Source organism: Acartia tonsa, chromosome 10 (assembly GCF_053477335.1).
Source record: "Acartia tonsa isolate MP-2025a chromosome 10, ASM5347733v1, whole genome shotgun sequence".
Lineage (NCBI taxonomy): Eukaryota > Metazoa > Arthropoda > Copepoda > Calanoida > Acartiidae > Acartia > Acartia tonsa.
In genome coordinates, this window is record NC_137269.1 from 16,079,353 (window position 1) to 16,095,251 (window position 15,899).

General features: G+C 30.9%; 2 protein-coding genes across 2 annotated transcripts in view; both read left to right on the forward strand.

Annotated features, from left to right (window-relative positions):
* LOC145330454 (uncharacterized) overlaps window positions 1-6,482 on the forward strand; it is a 47,433-nt gene extending 40,951 nt beyond the window's left edge. The window contains exons 15-18 of the mRNA XM_080175088.1: window positions 3,194-3,258; window positions 4,523-4,664; window positions 5,465-5,537; window positions 6,360-6,482. Coding sequence (XP_080031214.1) covers window positions 3,194-3,258; window positions 4,523-4,664; window positions 5,465-5,537; window positions 6,360-6,482 — 403 coding nt within the window. The remainder of the gene's footprint in view (window positions 1-3,193; window positions 3,259-4,522; window positions 4,665-5,464; window positions 5,538-6,359) is intronic.
* A 424-nt stretch (window positions 6,483-6,906) lies between these two features.
* The window catches only part of LOC145329541 (uncharacterized), a 106,520-nt gene continuing 97,527 nt past the window's right edge, over window positions 6,907-15,899 (forward strand). Inside the window, exons 1-7 of the mRNA XM_080173811.1 lie at window positions 6,907-6,977; window positions 7,703-7,758; window positions 8,269-8,371; window positions 11,460-11,514; window positions 12,394-12,466; window positions 12,940-12,996; window positions 15,623-15,729. Of these exons, the coding sequence (XP_080029937.1) occupies window positions 8,277-8,371; window positions 11,460-11,514; window positions 12,394-12,466; window positions 12,940-12,996; window positions 15,623-15,729 (387 nt within the window). The 5' untranslated portion in view covers window positions 6,907-6,977; window positions 7,703-7,758; window positions 8,269-8,276. The remainder of the gene's footprint in view (window positions 6,978-7,702; window positions 7,759-8,268; window positions 8,372-11,459; window positions 11,515-12,393; window positions 12,467-12,939; window positions 12,997-15,622; window positions 15,730-15,899) is intronic.

The window sequence follows — 15,899 nt, forward strand, 5'->3', positions numbered from 1 at the left end:
TATGAAGAAATTTTTTTGCGGGTATAGTCCCTTTCGTGGCAACGCCCCTTAAGGAGCGATTATTCGTATTTTCACAGTAGCTTTCCTCCTATTTCTAGCCCCTCGCGGGGGACTCTAACCTTGCGGGGGCAATTACCTAACCCTGCGGGGCAATCACCTAACCAAATATAACCTAACCTAACCTAAAATAACCTATTAAAAGCAATTTTAGAAATACAACGAATCACCCCTTAAGGTGTGTTGCCACGAAAGGGACTATATCCTTTTTTGATACTTTAATATGTAGTAATTTGGCCGGTTATCCGGCCGGATATCCAGTAATTTGGCCGGATAACCGGATATTTGCCGGATACCGGCGTTGGCCGGATATCCGGCATTTGAAATCAGCCGGAAATCCGGTATCCGGCCCAACCCTAATATTAAGTAGTATGGATTTTTATCTGTAGCTTTAGATTTCAATAACTACTGAACCATTCGAATTCTTCATTCTATGGAACACATAGGTTCCAGGATGGTTTTGGGCTTTTCAATTTTGAGTTTTGGGGTGATTTTAGGCTTTATCTTGTGAATACAATGCTTCTAGATACTAGGGGCATATCTGCTAGTGCAATATAAATTCTTGGATTGTAAACTTTAGTTGTGTCCAAATTTTATGTATCTTGGCTCATTAAAAAAGGGACAGATGTTATGCATGCTGTACATAAATAAATTTACACAAATACTTTGGGTATTCTTTATTTTAGCAATAACAAGGAAAGCCCATCTTTGTAAATGGTACTGTATGAACTTGCTAGTAACTTAGTAGAGTTGCAGAACTTTATTCCCCCTGTATACTTCACAAATTGTGTGTCTCATGATAATAAGGCCAATTTGGAAGATTTTACTGCATGGAAATTGCAAGCTATTGTCCAAAAGTATGCTTGTATACTGCAATAATGTCTAGTCTGCAAAAATGAATATCATTGTTCTTTACAGTTTTCTAGCAGTTACACAAGACAGGTTCTTATTTTCTAATAGTATAATTTTTTTGTTTCAAATATAATTAATAATATAGTTTTTACCAATAAAAGTCCATTTTATATTATAAAATTTCCATAAATTTCCTTTCCTTTTATCCTTAACCTTTTTCCTGTGACTTATTTATTATTTTAATACCATTAGTTGCCATACTTTAGACAAGAAAGCATTTGTTTTAATGTTTAATAAAACTTTCAATTTACACATAATAGAGTATGAAAGAGTGGGATAGAAAATTAACTTTTATTAAGATGATAAAAAGATAAATTGCTTTATTATATGTAAAATTCTTTGAATAATTACATCACTTTTTATTCCCATAAATAAAACTAAAAATTCTAAAATTGCAGCTATTATAGTGACAAGAGCCACCATTTATTTTTCTTTAATATTCTTTTGATTCTAGTGGTAAAAATATATTTGGTATCGATGCACTTTTTCTGCACTTTATTGTGGATTTGGCAGAAAAAAAGTAATGTAACTAGGAAATCCAACAAAATATTTGAAATTCTGATAAAATGAACATGTAAAAAGATTATTTGTACATTTTAGATATCCTTTCCTTTTTTATTGGTTTTTTTTAATATTAACAATTATTTACCTAGAATTTATAATAGATGTAAAGTTTTCAAATGTAAGACTACATTAAAATCTTTAGATATGGATATATTTTGCTAATCATAATACTTTTAGAGGAATTTTCAGTATTTGATTTATAATCTGTTCTACTTTAGTGTTATCCCATATGCAGTGATTACAGATAGCATGTGTTTTGATAGGAAATTTCTTTAAAATAAATTGAAAAATATAGGAATTTAGGAATTCATCTAATACCTCATCATTTCTTTATCCGCAGAAAACCTGTATATAAAAATTCCCTAACTTTTAACTTGAATCCCCTTTATTCGTCACATAGTTGTCAAAAAGTTGGACAAGATAATTGAACAACTTTAGGACCATACACAACCAAACTAGTCACAAAAGGGGTAGGAAAATAGAGTTGTGAAAGAATTCAAGGTTTTTATTCAATTATTAGATATTAGAAAAGCTGTTATAAGTTAGTATTTAAGTCAATATGTAGAAAAAATTACTTGGACTTTTTTGTATGAGTATTTTCAACTCTATAAAATGTAATTCAACATTAGGGGTTTGTGATGATTTCATTGTCTAATTAGATATTAAATAGATAAAAAGGTAATAGAATCTTAGATTTTAATGAATTATATAACACTAGCGGTTCGTCCCTAGCCTCTAGGGGCTTTGCCCCAAGAGGTGATCAAAAAAAAGATTTTGGCGAAATTCGTAAAAGGACCAAGGAAATCTTCTGCAAAAAAAAAGGATCAAGGAAATCTTCTGCAAAAAAAAAATTAGGGGGGGAAATTTTCATTTTTTGGGGGGGTTGGGGGTGTCCCACCCCCTAAAAAAATAGCTTAAAACCACCACAGGACCGATAGTTATATACCCTGAAGAGTAGAATCCAATCGGTTCAGTGGTTACCGAGATCTTAAGCTTCAGATGGACGGACGGACGGACAGACATACAGATAGACATCAAGCTACTTTGTATTATAGATTATCCTGACCTTTCAAATCAAAAGGATTCTAGCATAAAATATACCAAATATACCATGACTTTTTATAAAAGTAAAATAAAACATTGTAAAAATAAGAAGCAGGAAATATTTCTTTTTATATTTACAAAAATGGACAATAATTAGATAGACTGCTCATAATTGAGGATGTGAATTGTGACAGATTAGATTTTAAGTTTTTAATCCATTTACTGTATTGTGAATAAATTAGGGTCCGATTATGTACAGTATATATTTTCAAAACATATTTTTTTTTTCGAGTTTTGCAAATATTTTTAAAAGAGTTAACTAACTAAAAGATATGAAGGTTTCTAAAAACTACAATTATTTACATTGTTATTTACTCTTGTACTTATTATACTGGCGTATATTTTTGGTCTACTGGGTTTAAAGATTTTATCAAGAATAGGTAAGGGACCAAATTGTAAGTCATATAGTCAAACGACCCCTTATTCAAACATTAATGATATTAGACTAAGCAACCCATCAGATAAACAACCCTTTGATTTCAGGACTGTTATACTTCTAGTCATTGCAAAAACATTACTTTTTGCACGCTCTAATATTTTTTTTCTGTGTGTTTAGGTCTGGTACATTTTCTGGCAGCCACAAGCTAAAAGATCTCTATCTGGAAAACAATGTTATCACTGAGGAATTACACGAAAATCATTTACAATTTCTAGTAGAGATGCTACTCTACACCTTACCTTGTTTATAGAAATATGAAGGAAAGTAACACAAGAAAAAAATGACAAACAGCTTCTCTATAACTTACTTTGTCCGTATGAATGTAAACAAATGGACACAATTCAAAGAAAGTGCTGCCTTATAAAAACCTGTAAGAATCTAAAGGAGCTGAATTAATTTACATACCTCTTCTATAGATGAAAATATTTTGTTGAAAAGATTTAACATTTATAGATTTAAACTAACCAATAAAAATTAGAATTAAGAAAAGTAGCTGAAGTTTTTAGCAAAAAAATAAGATAACGTGTTTATTAAACTTTGGGTATCAGTGTAATTTAAGTCTATTGTCCCCTCACTCCCTGGTAAAAATAAAGTGAATTTTAATGTAATTTTGTAATAATGTTTCTCTATTATTGAACTACTGCATAAACGTTACAAAGATGACACAACGATCCTAATACGTAGAAATAAAAAAAGTACATGGCAACATTTATCAAGATCTTTTGCTACAGAAAGAGATACATATGGACAGCTATCCCATATTCACATAAGATAAAATAAAATTAAATTTACAATTATCTATAAATCTTTTGAATAAAATTTACGAAGTGTAACAATTGAACAGTATGATTTATATCAACTTTGCCAGACAGGGAAGGTGTTTGCAAAGATTTATTTGAAATCGGCTAAATATTAGGTATACCTAAAGAATAATATAGGCTAACCCTAGTTTAATAAAAGATTTAATGCCTGTGCATCTGACAAACACCCAAAAACTTTTAAGATCGTTAACTTTTTTTTTGTATAAATTATTTTTATATTATAAATTATAAACATAAATTATTTTTACAAATGCATCTATGTTTTTTCTTTTTTCTTCATGATATTTATTCCCTTCCAAATAGCTAGGTAGAAAGACAATTTGACTAGGTGTATTTCATCTATAAATCAAATTTTGTCTACTTTATACTTTTCTTATTCCACTCTCAAATTGTATTTTCTTCATATTGAGAAAAAGTATGAATTTTATACAACAAGTTTCTTAAGAATTAGTTATAAGCACCAGTGTAATTTCTATTCCAATGTCCCCATCCTTCCTGCATCGTCATTAAATTTATTCCATTTATGATTCTACCTTTAAAAACCCTTCAATAAACAAGGATGTTATAATCAAATCTGCCAGAAATAATAGATATTTTTACTTTAAATGATTTTCTGTGTATTTAAAGTTGGATGACAAATGTTTGAGCCCCCTGAGTCAGCTGCGTAAGCTGAAGTTGAGTAACAACTACCTGTCTCGTGTCTCAGATCAGCTGTTCATCAACAATCCTGCCCTAGTCAGCCTCGCCCTTGATAACAATCAAATTAGGTATTCCAAAAAAACATAAAGAGAAAAATTATTCACAAGTAGCGCAGTACTGACAATATTTTAGATTTTAAAAAGAACAGTGAGCTTAACTACAGTAATTAAGTGGAAAACCTTGTACAAATATAACTTTTCTCTGACGAGATCATGTATTCTTTTGTAGTTCAACTATGCACGTTTTTTAGTTGTTTTGAATAAGAATTGCGTATGCAAAGAAAAGCTGCTTAGAGGCTGTGTTCTTAATGATCTTTGGACCGACGGAATTAAAGCTATGCTCTTTTTAGCATCTGAACTTATTATTTGACTTTCGTAGGAGGTTATATTATTACAAAGTTTTCAATTTGAACTTTTATTTTTATTAGTTTTATTACTTTTTTCTTCTGTATCAATTTAATTTAAACTTCTCAATGATATTTACATTGGTACAAATTGTAAATCTTTAAACTATTCCTTTAGAAATTCGCCAATAATTTATTTGAACCAAGCATAAATCTCTGACAGGAGACCTTATATTTCCTTAATCTAACTTAACCTTACCTAAAATATCCTATTTTCAAATTTAGTTCCGTGTGTATATTTTGCGCATATTGGAAATAAAACATCACGGTATTGTACTAAAGTTCCTGACCCCTTCAAGGGGCCTAGCGCTGACAGAAAATACTAACTAGGTCATTATAAACCTAACCTTAACTATATGTTGGCTATTTTGTTAAAGGGGTTAATCCCGTTTGGGTTTAACTTTCAGTTCCCTATGCCATACATAGAGTAAAACCAGTACATATAATTAAATGTATTTAATTTAGGAGTATAGATTCAAGTGCTTTCAAAACTTTACTAAAGTTACAAAATCTAAATCTTCACCATAATTCAATTAAGGTAAGTGAACAAACATTCATTGCAGTTTCAATAATCAAATTTAAAAAACAAACAAAAATCAAGAACCATTTACTATATTTATAACAAAGCTCATAAACTAATTGAAACATTTTGGACATGTTTTTTTGCTGTATTTGTAACTAAGGCTTGATAAAGAATTAATAACGAAACAGCTTATGGAGTCTCCAAAAAAGGTGGAAAAAATTTACAACGTTTGGCAGAACTATCCAGATTGACGTCATATTAGAAAAGAATATGATATCAATCGGCATAGTTCGGTCAATCCTTGGAACATTTTTCTTTTTTTGAAGACTCTATAAGCTGTTCGTTCCATGAAATATACAGGGTTGATTAGAAACTTCTGTTAAAAATTTCTACTATTTGTGCAAACATGACGTCATTTTGCACATATTGTTTCTACTTATCCAATAATTGAAAATAGTAAATGCTTCAAGGATATAAGGATAAGACAATTTGTGATGTATCCATATTACTCCAAATGGTATAAGATTATGTTGTTAGTTTGTTAATACTTTGGGATATAGGTTGATAACTACTTATTCTGAAGCGTGCAGAAGTAGAGTGTTGGGGGACGTATCCAAACTCCTGGCAAAATTGATGGGGTGGGGAAAACCTGCTAGTTTTAAATATCTGTGTTGTGATTAAAATAAATGCAGATTTAGAGCTCTTATTTGGACACTTTTCGTATGCTTTGATCCTGTTCTAAATCTATTTTTCTATGATGTAATAAACTGTAGTGCAAATCCTGTAGAGTACAATACCATGATGCAATAAAATATTCAATTAAATAATATATTTTAGGAAATCCGGGAAGATTTATTATCAGGCAAAGTATTTAAAACAACGACTATTATATTTGTGCGACAATTTTTTCTATTTAATCCTTATAATAAAGTAACAGGATGTTTGTGTGCGTGTGTCTGATGAATTGATATGGTTTTTACAGGATAGTTTATCATAGGTCCCGGAAAGGTTTATAAATATTTTGGGGGAGGGTATTACTACCCTCCCAAGAGAACTTGCAAAAATATCCGAATTTCTTTAAAATCTCGCATTAGAGGGGGCTCTAACTCTGAGTAGAGTGGCCATATTCCTACTGTGGGCAACACCTGCTAGCTCTTCGAACCTTTTCTTAACTTAACCTATCCTTTATTAAATTTTTTTGTGGTCCATATGCGAAATGAAGGAAACCACTGAAAAATTTTGAAAAAAGAATATTTTTATTCATTGAAAAAATAGGTTATTAGAAATTTTATATTACTCTTTTACTTAATCAAAAATAATATTGGAGATTTAACCGACAAAAGCATTAATAATTATTCTACTATTATAAATACTTTGCTTGTCAGGTCTGCATTCTTTGCAGCATTTATCCATTGATGATAATAGAATATATAATATTAGTGCTCATTCATTCAGGTAATATAATTTAATACAGAGTGTTCATTCAATATAAAAAATGGCATTTATAAAAATAAAATTTTCTCAACAACATTAAGATAGAGTCCTAGGACAAACGCAGGAGTGACAAACGTCAGAGTGGACCCTTAATCTAATCTAATCTAACCTATTTTAAACCATCTTATAGGTTTGTCAATGTCCACTCCGACGTTTGTCACTCCTGCGTTTTTCCTGGAACCTAAAATAATCTTATTGTATTTATGTTTTTCCTATAAATTCTTCTAAACGACTGATAAGAATACAGTAAAAATGTACGTTTTGTCTATTATAATAAATGTGACGAAGCTGCACCATTTGTAAAAGATTGCAAAGTAATTAGCCACAACTAAAAAAAATTCCTAAACTTTTTATAAAAATTGGTTTCTTTGTATCAACATAAATGTAGTATTTTTATTATGTATTATTATTATCTATATTTATACATAAATAATTTGTAAAGAAATATGTAGATTGAGAATATTATTAATTATTCTTGTATAATGCAAAATAAAGAAAAAAGAGAGAACTAAATAAGACAAATTTTAAAATTAGTAAACGGGGAAAAAGCACTCATATCTTGCTAATGGTTATTCTTTTTAAAACTAAAATGAAAAGTGGAGGGTATAATTTTAATCTGACTTTATCTTAACCTTACTCTGTATATTTTTTTTTCTGAAAATCTGGATACAATTATTTAATTTTAGTTCCCTTTCCTCACTGCAGTACCTCAGCCTCACAGGCAATAAACTAGTCAATCTAGGTAAGTTTTTAAACTTAAAAATCACATTTTTTTAAAATCAATGTAAAACAAATTTTCTTCAAATGTGTCATCTAAAATGCTAAAAATTTTAGTTATTTGGAGCCCTTTTATAACTTCACACTATTCTTCAATATTTTACTTCTACAGTTTCCTCTCGGCGTCAAGGTGTCGCTTTTGGTACTAGCCCTCTCAGCACACCTTAAAACATATTCCGCGTCCTTTAATTGTGTTATATAACCTTTCATTCGCACGATTGGAATTGGGTTACCCAACAGACAACGAACCCTTTGATTGAACTATCATTGTCTGGAAGTCCTAATTGAGTTACGCATGTTTATGGGTCATTTAATTTCTCTTACTCATACTATTGATGTCACGCTACTAACATAACAGAAGTAGATACAAGAAGACATCTCTCGTAAGCAGCGTTACAAATACGCTAATACCGCGAGTTTATTTTCTTCACTATAGTATCCTGGACATCTATAAAGTGTATATATATTTATTTAGAAGATGTTATGATGAGATATCCCTCGTCCCTGGTATCTTTACACCTAACAGACAACAAGATAAGTCAACTTGATAAGTTTGCTTTCAACGGTCAAACCACTCTAGGAACAATAAACAACCATATCTTAATTTTCCTTTGAAAAATGCTGCAAATTTCATACAATAAAAATGACCAATGATAGGCCAGTATACATTGTAATTTACCAATAGTAAAATGTATACTGGCCTATCATTCGTCCTTAAACTACCACAGAGATATATGCTTTGATTAATACTTATAATAATTTTTAGATGTTTGGGGTTATATGCTTTTTGTAGAAATTCATATTTGAAATGTTTAATTAATAAACATTTAAACCACATTTAGGAATTAAAACTTAAACACACACAAGTCGGGGTTCAAAGCGGGCTGTGCTAAGAACCCCATGGCCTGGGGGCCGACCTGAACCGGGTTGTTCACGTCGACGGCGATGGCAGGGGCGACGTTGTTGGCGTTTACGTCAGCCACAGGATGAGGATCTTCATCCATCGCCTCGACAGCGGCTAACAACTGGTGAATGTTACCAGACATCACGGTATTTATGCGACAATCGGGATGTAAAGTTGTGCGCAAAAAAATACACAGTTGGAGCAGATTGATTTTAACTTAAATATGTGAGCTTGACAACGGTCAGTGATCAATTAAACGGAAATGCAATAACTTTGTCGGTAGAATTTCTTAGCAACATAATAAGCCAATAAAATAATAGAAATCCCCCACCCCCAATAAATTTCATCTTTTTTCTTTGCGCAATTTTAATTACCACCCCTTTTTTATCTTAGTAAACAATCGGTCACGTGAGGACATTTGCGCAAAGGGACGTTTCCCCTAAGGCCATCAATCTCAACCCCCCCATTATCATATATAATTAACCACCCCAACCACTGCAACCTGACATCACTCAACCCCAACACAAACAGACACAATCAAATACACAAGCACACATACATGCTTACAATATAATATTCACTTACACGCCTACACAATGAAAGATGATGAAATGTTACACGTGTTTGTCTAACGTATGATCTAAATATACCTAGAACAAAACTGTTTGTTCGTTTGTCTGTATAACACATTTATTAAGAGACTTTTTGTCGGCAAACTTTCTGTCGGTAAACTTTTTGTCGGTAAACTTTTGTCGGCAAACTCTTGTCGGTAAATCTTTTCGTCGGTACACTCAGTCGGCAATTTTTTGGCGGGAAGCATTGTCGGCAGGTCAAATAAATAAACAGGGCCATCATACATATATTAAGTAAACGAGCTTAAATTCTTAAATTCTTTTAATGCACATAACAAGGATAATAAGAATGCACGCTGCACACGACCTAGGATTTAAAATTATTTACTTATTTATTTATTATTTATTTGTTTATTACTCAATTGCGGCTACTTGTCTCTATTCTTTATTCTTTATTCTTTAATCTCCAACCTCAAATTTTCAAATTTCTCAAATCTCAAAATCTAAATTTTAAATTTTAAATCTGAAATCTTAAATCTCAAATCTCTTTCAAAATGCTCCATTTTTTCCTTCATTTTTTCCTTCATTTTTTCCTTAATTTTTCCCTTAAGTTAGTTTTAACTAAGTTTTAACAAAGTAAATGCTCTTACTAACTACACTCCACATCATAACAAATTATATTAACCCTTGAAATATGAATATTTACGTTAATTAATTATGAGTAATCCCAATACTTAACTTAACATACCATATAAATTTATATCACCCTCTCCCATGGTCCCTCCCAACCCAATCTCCAGGGGGTCGTTGAAGTGGTTCCCGGTCATGTCATGCTCTTTGATGCTTGAACCTGGCTCACGGGCCAGGCCCAGGATAAGGACAGCATTGACATGTGAACTAACAAAGCAGCTCGTCGGTCTTTTAGACTATAATCACAATAGTGATTGGGTATGATTATTTCATATCCACGACACCCCTGTAAGGAATCATAAGTCTAGATATAGCGTTGGATACAATCATACAACATAATTTTATTTTTTAAACATGTATTAAGTATTGTAAATAGTATTATTGTAAAACGGAAAGGGCCCACAACGTAACAGTTGTCGACCATTTTCGCATAGCCAGTGGGCTATTAACCAATGCAATCATGTATCTACTTATTGAATTCCGAAATAAATTATTATATTATTATATTATTACATACATAATATATATTTGCAAAATGGATTAAAAGTCAACCTTGTTCTTAAAGAGACAGTATTATTTTTTAAATATAAGACAATTGACGAAAAATGATGTGCCTACTTGTTATGATGAACCAAACTACTCCTTCTGTAGATTAAAAAGAATGGTAGTGAAGTTTGGACACTTTTAGGTTGTACAATCCAATCAAGATTTAAACATAGTACCCACAGCTTTTTTAGCCGTGTTTATATAATATTTTAGTCCAATGTCTCTAATATAGGTCTTTTATGCCCTAGTTATATAGTAGCTGTGCCGTTGATAAGTTAAAATTAAATAGTTTCCCCTACTAAGATGTAGACTCGAGACTTTTTTGTGTGTAAATTAGGTTAATGCAAGGCAGGACAGACGGCTAGCATTGGAACGTTTTGGACAGTGCAGTTTTTGATTTTATTAAAAGTCCATTTCTAGCTTCAACAGAAAAATGTGGTTCTATCGTCCCCTCCCCCACACACAAGCACTTAAATTTATTTTCGAAATTATAAGAATGACATTTTTTTGTTACCTGTTGATTTTGATTGGACCTGCCAAAAACTTCCACAAATAGCTTTACACCTTTAAAAGGAGAACTTAAAATTATTTTTTTTTTGTAGATTTAACCATAGAATAAATATTGTTTATTCTTTTCCTTACTTACCAGCTCCGACTTTAGATTCTAGGGTTTAGTTTGCAAAACTTAGCATTGGTATGTGACACCAGACAACATCTGTAATAGCAGTCTAGTTTATTTTCAATTAACATTATTAAGTTTTTAAATAATGCTCCTTGACGTTTCCGGGTGCCCTCAGTTTGAAACCTAAAAATGACCTGAAATAAATATCACAAATACACATAAATTGACTAAAAATTGTGAATGAGGGGGGGGGGGTATTTTGATATGAATGCTCCACATGCGTAAATGGGATATTGCTTAGTTTCTTTTAAAAATATGATTGTTTTTGTAACAGAGTTATTGGAGATTGGCAATAATAGAATTGAACGCATCACTCAAGATCTGTTCAGGAAAATTTGAGTCAAAATTAATATATTAAATATCAATTGCTTTGCTGAATTCAAACTTACATAAATTATATTATCAAAATAAATATGGATGTAATTAAAGTTAAGTTAGTTAATAAGATAACTTTTCGTTAGCCTGTTCAACATTGTTGTTATTTTTATAATTATAATATATATATACTAGTGGCTTCGCCCCTAGCCTCTAGGGGCTTTGCCCCAAGAGGTATAATTACATCTTCTATTACTTACCCAGCAGAACGGATCACAAATTTTCGCACCTACCCAGCAGGAAAACATTTTGCGATTAAATTCGCAAAATTCGTAAAATTCGTAAATTTCGTAAAATTCGTAAAATTCATAAAATTTGTAAAAAAAAAAAAAATGGGGGGGGGGATTTTTTTGTTTTTGGGGGGGTTGCGGGTGTCTCACCCTCCAAGAAAATAGCTTAAAACCACCGCAGGACCAATAGGTATATACCCTGAAGAGTAGAATCCATTCGGTTCAGTGGTTACCGATATCTTAAGCTTCAGACGGACAGACGGACAGACAGACGGACGGACGGACAGACATCAAGCTACTTTGTATTATAGATATATATTGAGTGGGATACTTTTTAAAAATATCAATGAATCGGCAATAAGTACCTAGATCACCAATATTATTTTTGTAAAAATCTTCCAATCAATATAAAAAGTATTCCAAAATTGGATAATGTCTTACATGAATTTTGAACACTTGTTTGAAATTTAAAGACAAACGTGTACAAAATAAGAGTTAGCCATTTGTCTATCCATAACTGATTCAGCGATACTTGTTTTATGACAACAGATAGTTAAAGTTTAATAGAATAAGAATATCAATTTGACTCTAAATCAAAATTAGGGAGCTGATCAACCTTTTTCGATTGAAGCTTTATAACAACAGAATTAGTTTCATCGAAGATAAAGCCTTAGGTAACTTATTTTTAGTAGAAAAACATTCGAAAATGTTCGTGTTCTTTTGTGCTCTTTAACCTTTAATTTCTATATTAATACGTTGTAAAGTTAGGACTTGATTTTAGTCAGTAGGCAATGATAATATTTTTCTTTCTCGTTTCTATTTGTATGTTTCGCTCTGAAATTTCCTATGTCCCTAATTTTATTTTGTTCTTCAAATTCTCTACATTCAGACGTAATCATCCTTTTTTAGATGCAAAGCATATCTTTAAATATGTGCTTCTCCCAATCGATTGTTTTCTTTTAAGTAAATTGTATTCTGTTCATATGAGTTTTGTTCCTAGCTTTAATATCCAAGTTGTATATCTTTAGCTAACGTTTCTTAACTTTCTTGTTCATATTTATAGTTTCTTATTCGAGTTTTATTGTATTTTTTTTTTAAATTCAAAGATTCAAACCATCAACAAAAAAATAATAAAATTTTTGTTCAGGTCACTGTGTTCAATTACGATATTTGGATCTTAGTTCTAATCGCATAGCACAACTAGGTAATTAACTTTTAAATAATCTTTTATTTTAAAGAACTGAATGTATGTCTTGCGATTTTCTTGGCTTTGAAGGCTAAGGGCGAAGTTGTACATTTAAAATAAAAACTAAATATAAATAGAATTCTTAACAACATTGTTTTAACTGTTTCCTGTGTATTTACTGAAGTATATTCTCCATGACAAATCTTTTATATATAATATTCATACAATACAAACAATATTTAATTAGCTATTCTGTATTTTAAAACTCTACTAGCGGCTTCACCCTAGCATTGTATATGGAAGGACAGAAAAAGATAATAAAACCATACCCAGACTTATTTTTAAAAACAAAATAGCCTAAACCATCTCAGGAACTAAAATAAGCCTCACTGTATAGGAGAACCATATCGGTTGAGTGGTTAGCTAGACAAAAAAAGCTTACTTCTTTCTATTATAGGAAGAATATTTTATAAATCTTAGCTCTAATAACTAATAATTGTTAAATAAAGTTATAAATTTTGGTCTATATAGGTTTAATAACTAGAAAGACAGATTATATCTTAGCTGGTCTGTTAGTTTCTTGTTACGTAATACATTCTACTAAAAAGGCTTTAAAGAGCAAATATGATTGATGCTCTTCTGATAAAAAAGACTTGAATTCGAACAAATAGTTACTTGTCAAAAGATTGTATAGAATACTAGTATGGGAAAATGAGAAAGGTTTTGGGTGGGGGGGGGGGGGGGTAGGAAAATAGCACAAAACCTGTTCAAGATATCTATAACGTTTTCCTGAAAAGTACAACCTATTTAGACCCGTGATTTCTGAGATCTTAAGCTTCAGACAAAAACCTTACTATTTTATACTATAGGAATATCACCTATAAAACATACTGAAAAAATTTTGTTGTTTTCCATACCACACTTCTACAGACATATGCTAAATGTAAAAAGCAGCCACATCATTTCAATTTTAGACACACTCACTTTAACTCAGACTCTCAAACACCAGACAAATACACACAAAATCAAAATACAATTATTCTACAAGAAAAATCATTTAAAAGACATTAGAATGGATATAATGTATGTAAAATTAGCAATTAACAATGCGAGTTACTTTTATGCAACATATTTTTGAAAAAAAAGTCAATTGGAGCAAAGCTAAAGATTTTTGTTTAAAAAACTTGTTGAATATCATTGCTCAAAAAACTTTGTTTTAAGTTATTGAATAATATTTAAACAACAAGCAACAAATTCTAAGCAGTTTCTAAATTGAAATGAAAAAAGTTTTTGAATATTTACATATTTTGCTTTGAATTCTGTGACAAAACTAATAACTTGTACACTTGTAAACTCACAGAGCCAGGCAGATAAACAGTTTTTTCTCAAAAAAATTAACAAAACATCTATTCTTTCTTTCTAATAAAACATTTGGACCAATGCAATGGTTAGTCAGATCTTATCTTGAGCAGGACGGTCGAACATGTTAGATAAATATTTTGTGTGAGAGATACCCAGTACCAGTAGTCTAAAACTGTAAGCAGGTTTAAAAAGTAATAGGTCAAAAATTAATTGTAAGCTTTTAGGTATTTTTCCACCAATTAATACTACTTAAATAAAAAAAGGAAGGCCAAATGGCAAAATGCTAAAGTAATTGCTTTCTTTCATTCCATAGTCTAAAGTTTGCAAGATTAACATTATTTCATGTCTTCTTTCTTTTACAAGCGAATTCAAATTTAACTGGTTTTGAAAGAGTATAAGCTTTGAGCAAAGAAAAGAGTGTTCATCTGCCCATTAGTAATAACTTGTAAATATACAAGAAGCGTGTAAATGGACTACAACTATAAAAAAGTCAACTCTTATTACAAAACTTCTTTCAACATAAGAAGATGTTATAAAACTTTTGATTTTGTCAAGAATTGTGCTCGACTAAAATATTTCTTTTTAGAGAAACAGTTATTGTATTTGGCTTTTGCAGAGTTGATTAAAAAATGAGTTATGAAGAGTACAAAAATAGAAATTAATACGTGCTACATTTTCATATCTAGCTCAATATAAAATAGGCACATCCTACTGTTAAAGATATACATATCAACTTATACTTTGTACGAAACATTTTAGGGTTTATACTAGTGTAAGTAATAATTTGTTAAGTCCAATAATGATAAATCATTTAAAATGCAAAATTGCAAAAACTAAAACGATTAAATTAATAATTAATATCTAAAATTTTATGGTTGAACTATTTAAACCTGACATGAAAGTTACAGGATGTATATTTGTCTGTGTTTCTGTGTTTCTGTATCTATGTATCTCATTATCGCTTAACTGATATTGTTCTCCTTACAGTGAAGCTTTGCACAGGCCAAGAGAAGGTTTATAACTATTTTAGGGGCGTTCATTCAATACTTAAATTATTTACAGTGGATGATTGTCCCAATTCCACTTTCCTTAAGTACCCTTAGAGGTGTTTAGGGGCTTCTAGGGGAATAGCCGCTAGAAAAGTATAAATAAAAGCACTTTTTTTATTTTATTAGGACAAAAGTACCCTTTTAACCATTTGACGACAAACTTTACTTTTCTTGCCCAATTCCCTTTAAAGACTAAAAAAGTCAGATAATTAGCAAATATTTTCTTTATTTAGGTTCCCTGACTTTGCAAGGTTTAAACCAACTGGAAGAAATAAACTTGAGCAATAACAAACTTAGAACAATTTTTAGAGGAGCTTTTCAGTCATTGCACCACTTAAAGGTAAACAAATGTTTGGAATACCCTGCTAGATAGTGAGATTGGAGAGCCCTAGTAGGTCCAGGTATAAAGTTTAAAGATATGATATAAATTGAAGCCTAACCTTAACCTCAACATTCAACTTATTTGCATTCGTTAGAGAAAGGGGAAAAGAGAAGCAAAAAAGAGAAAGG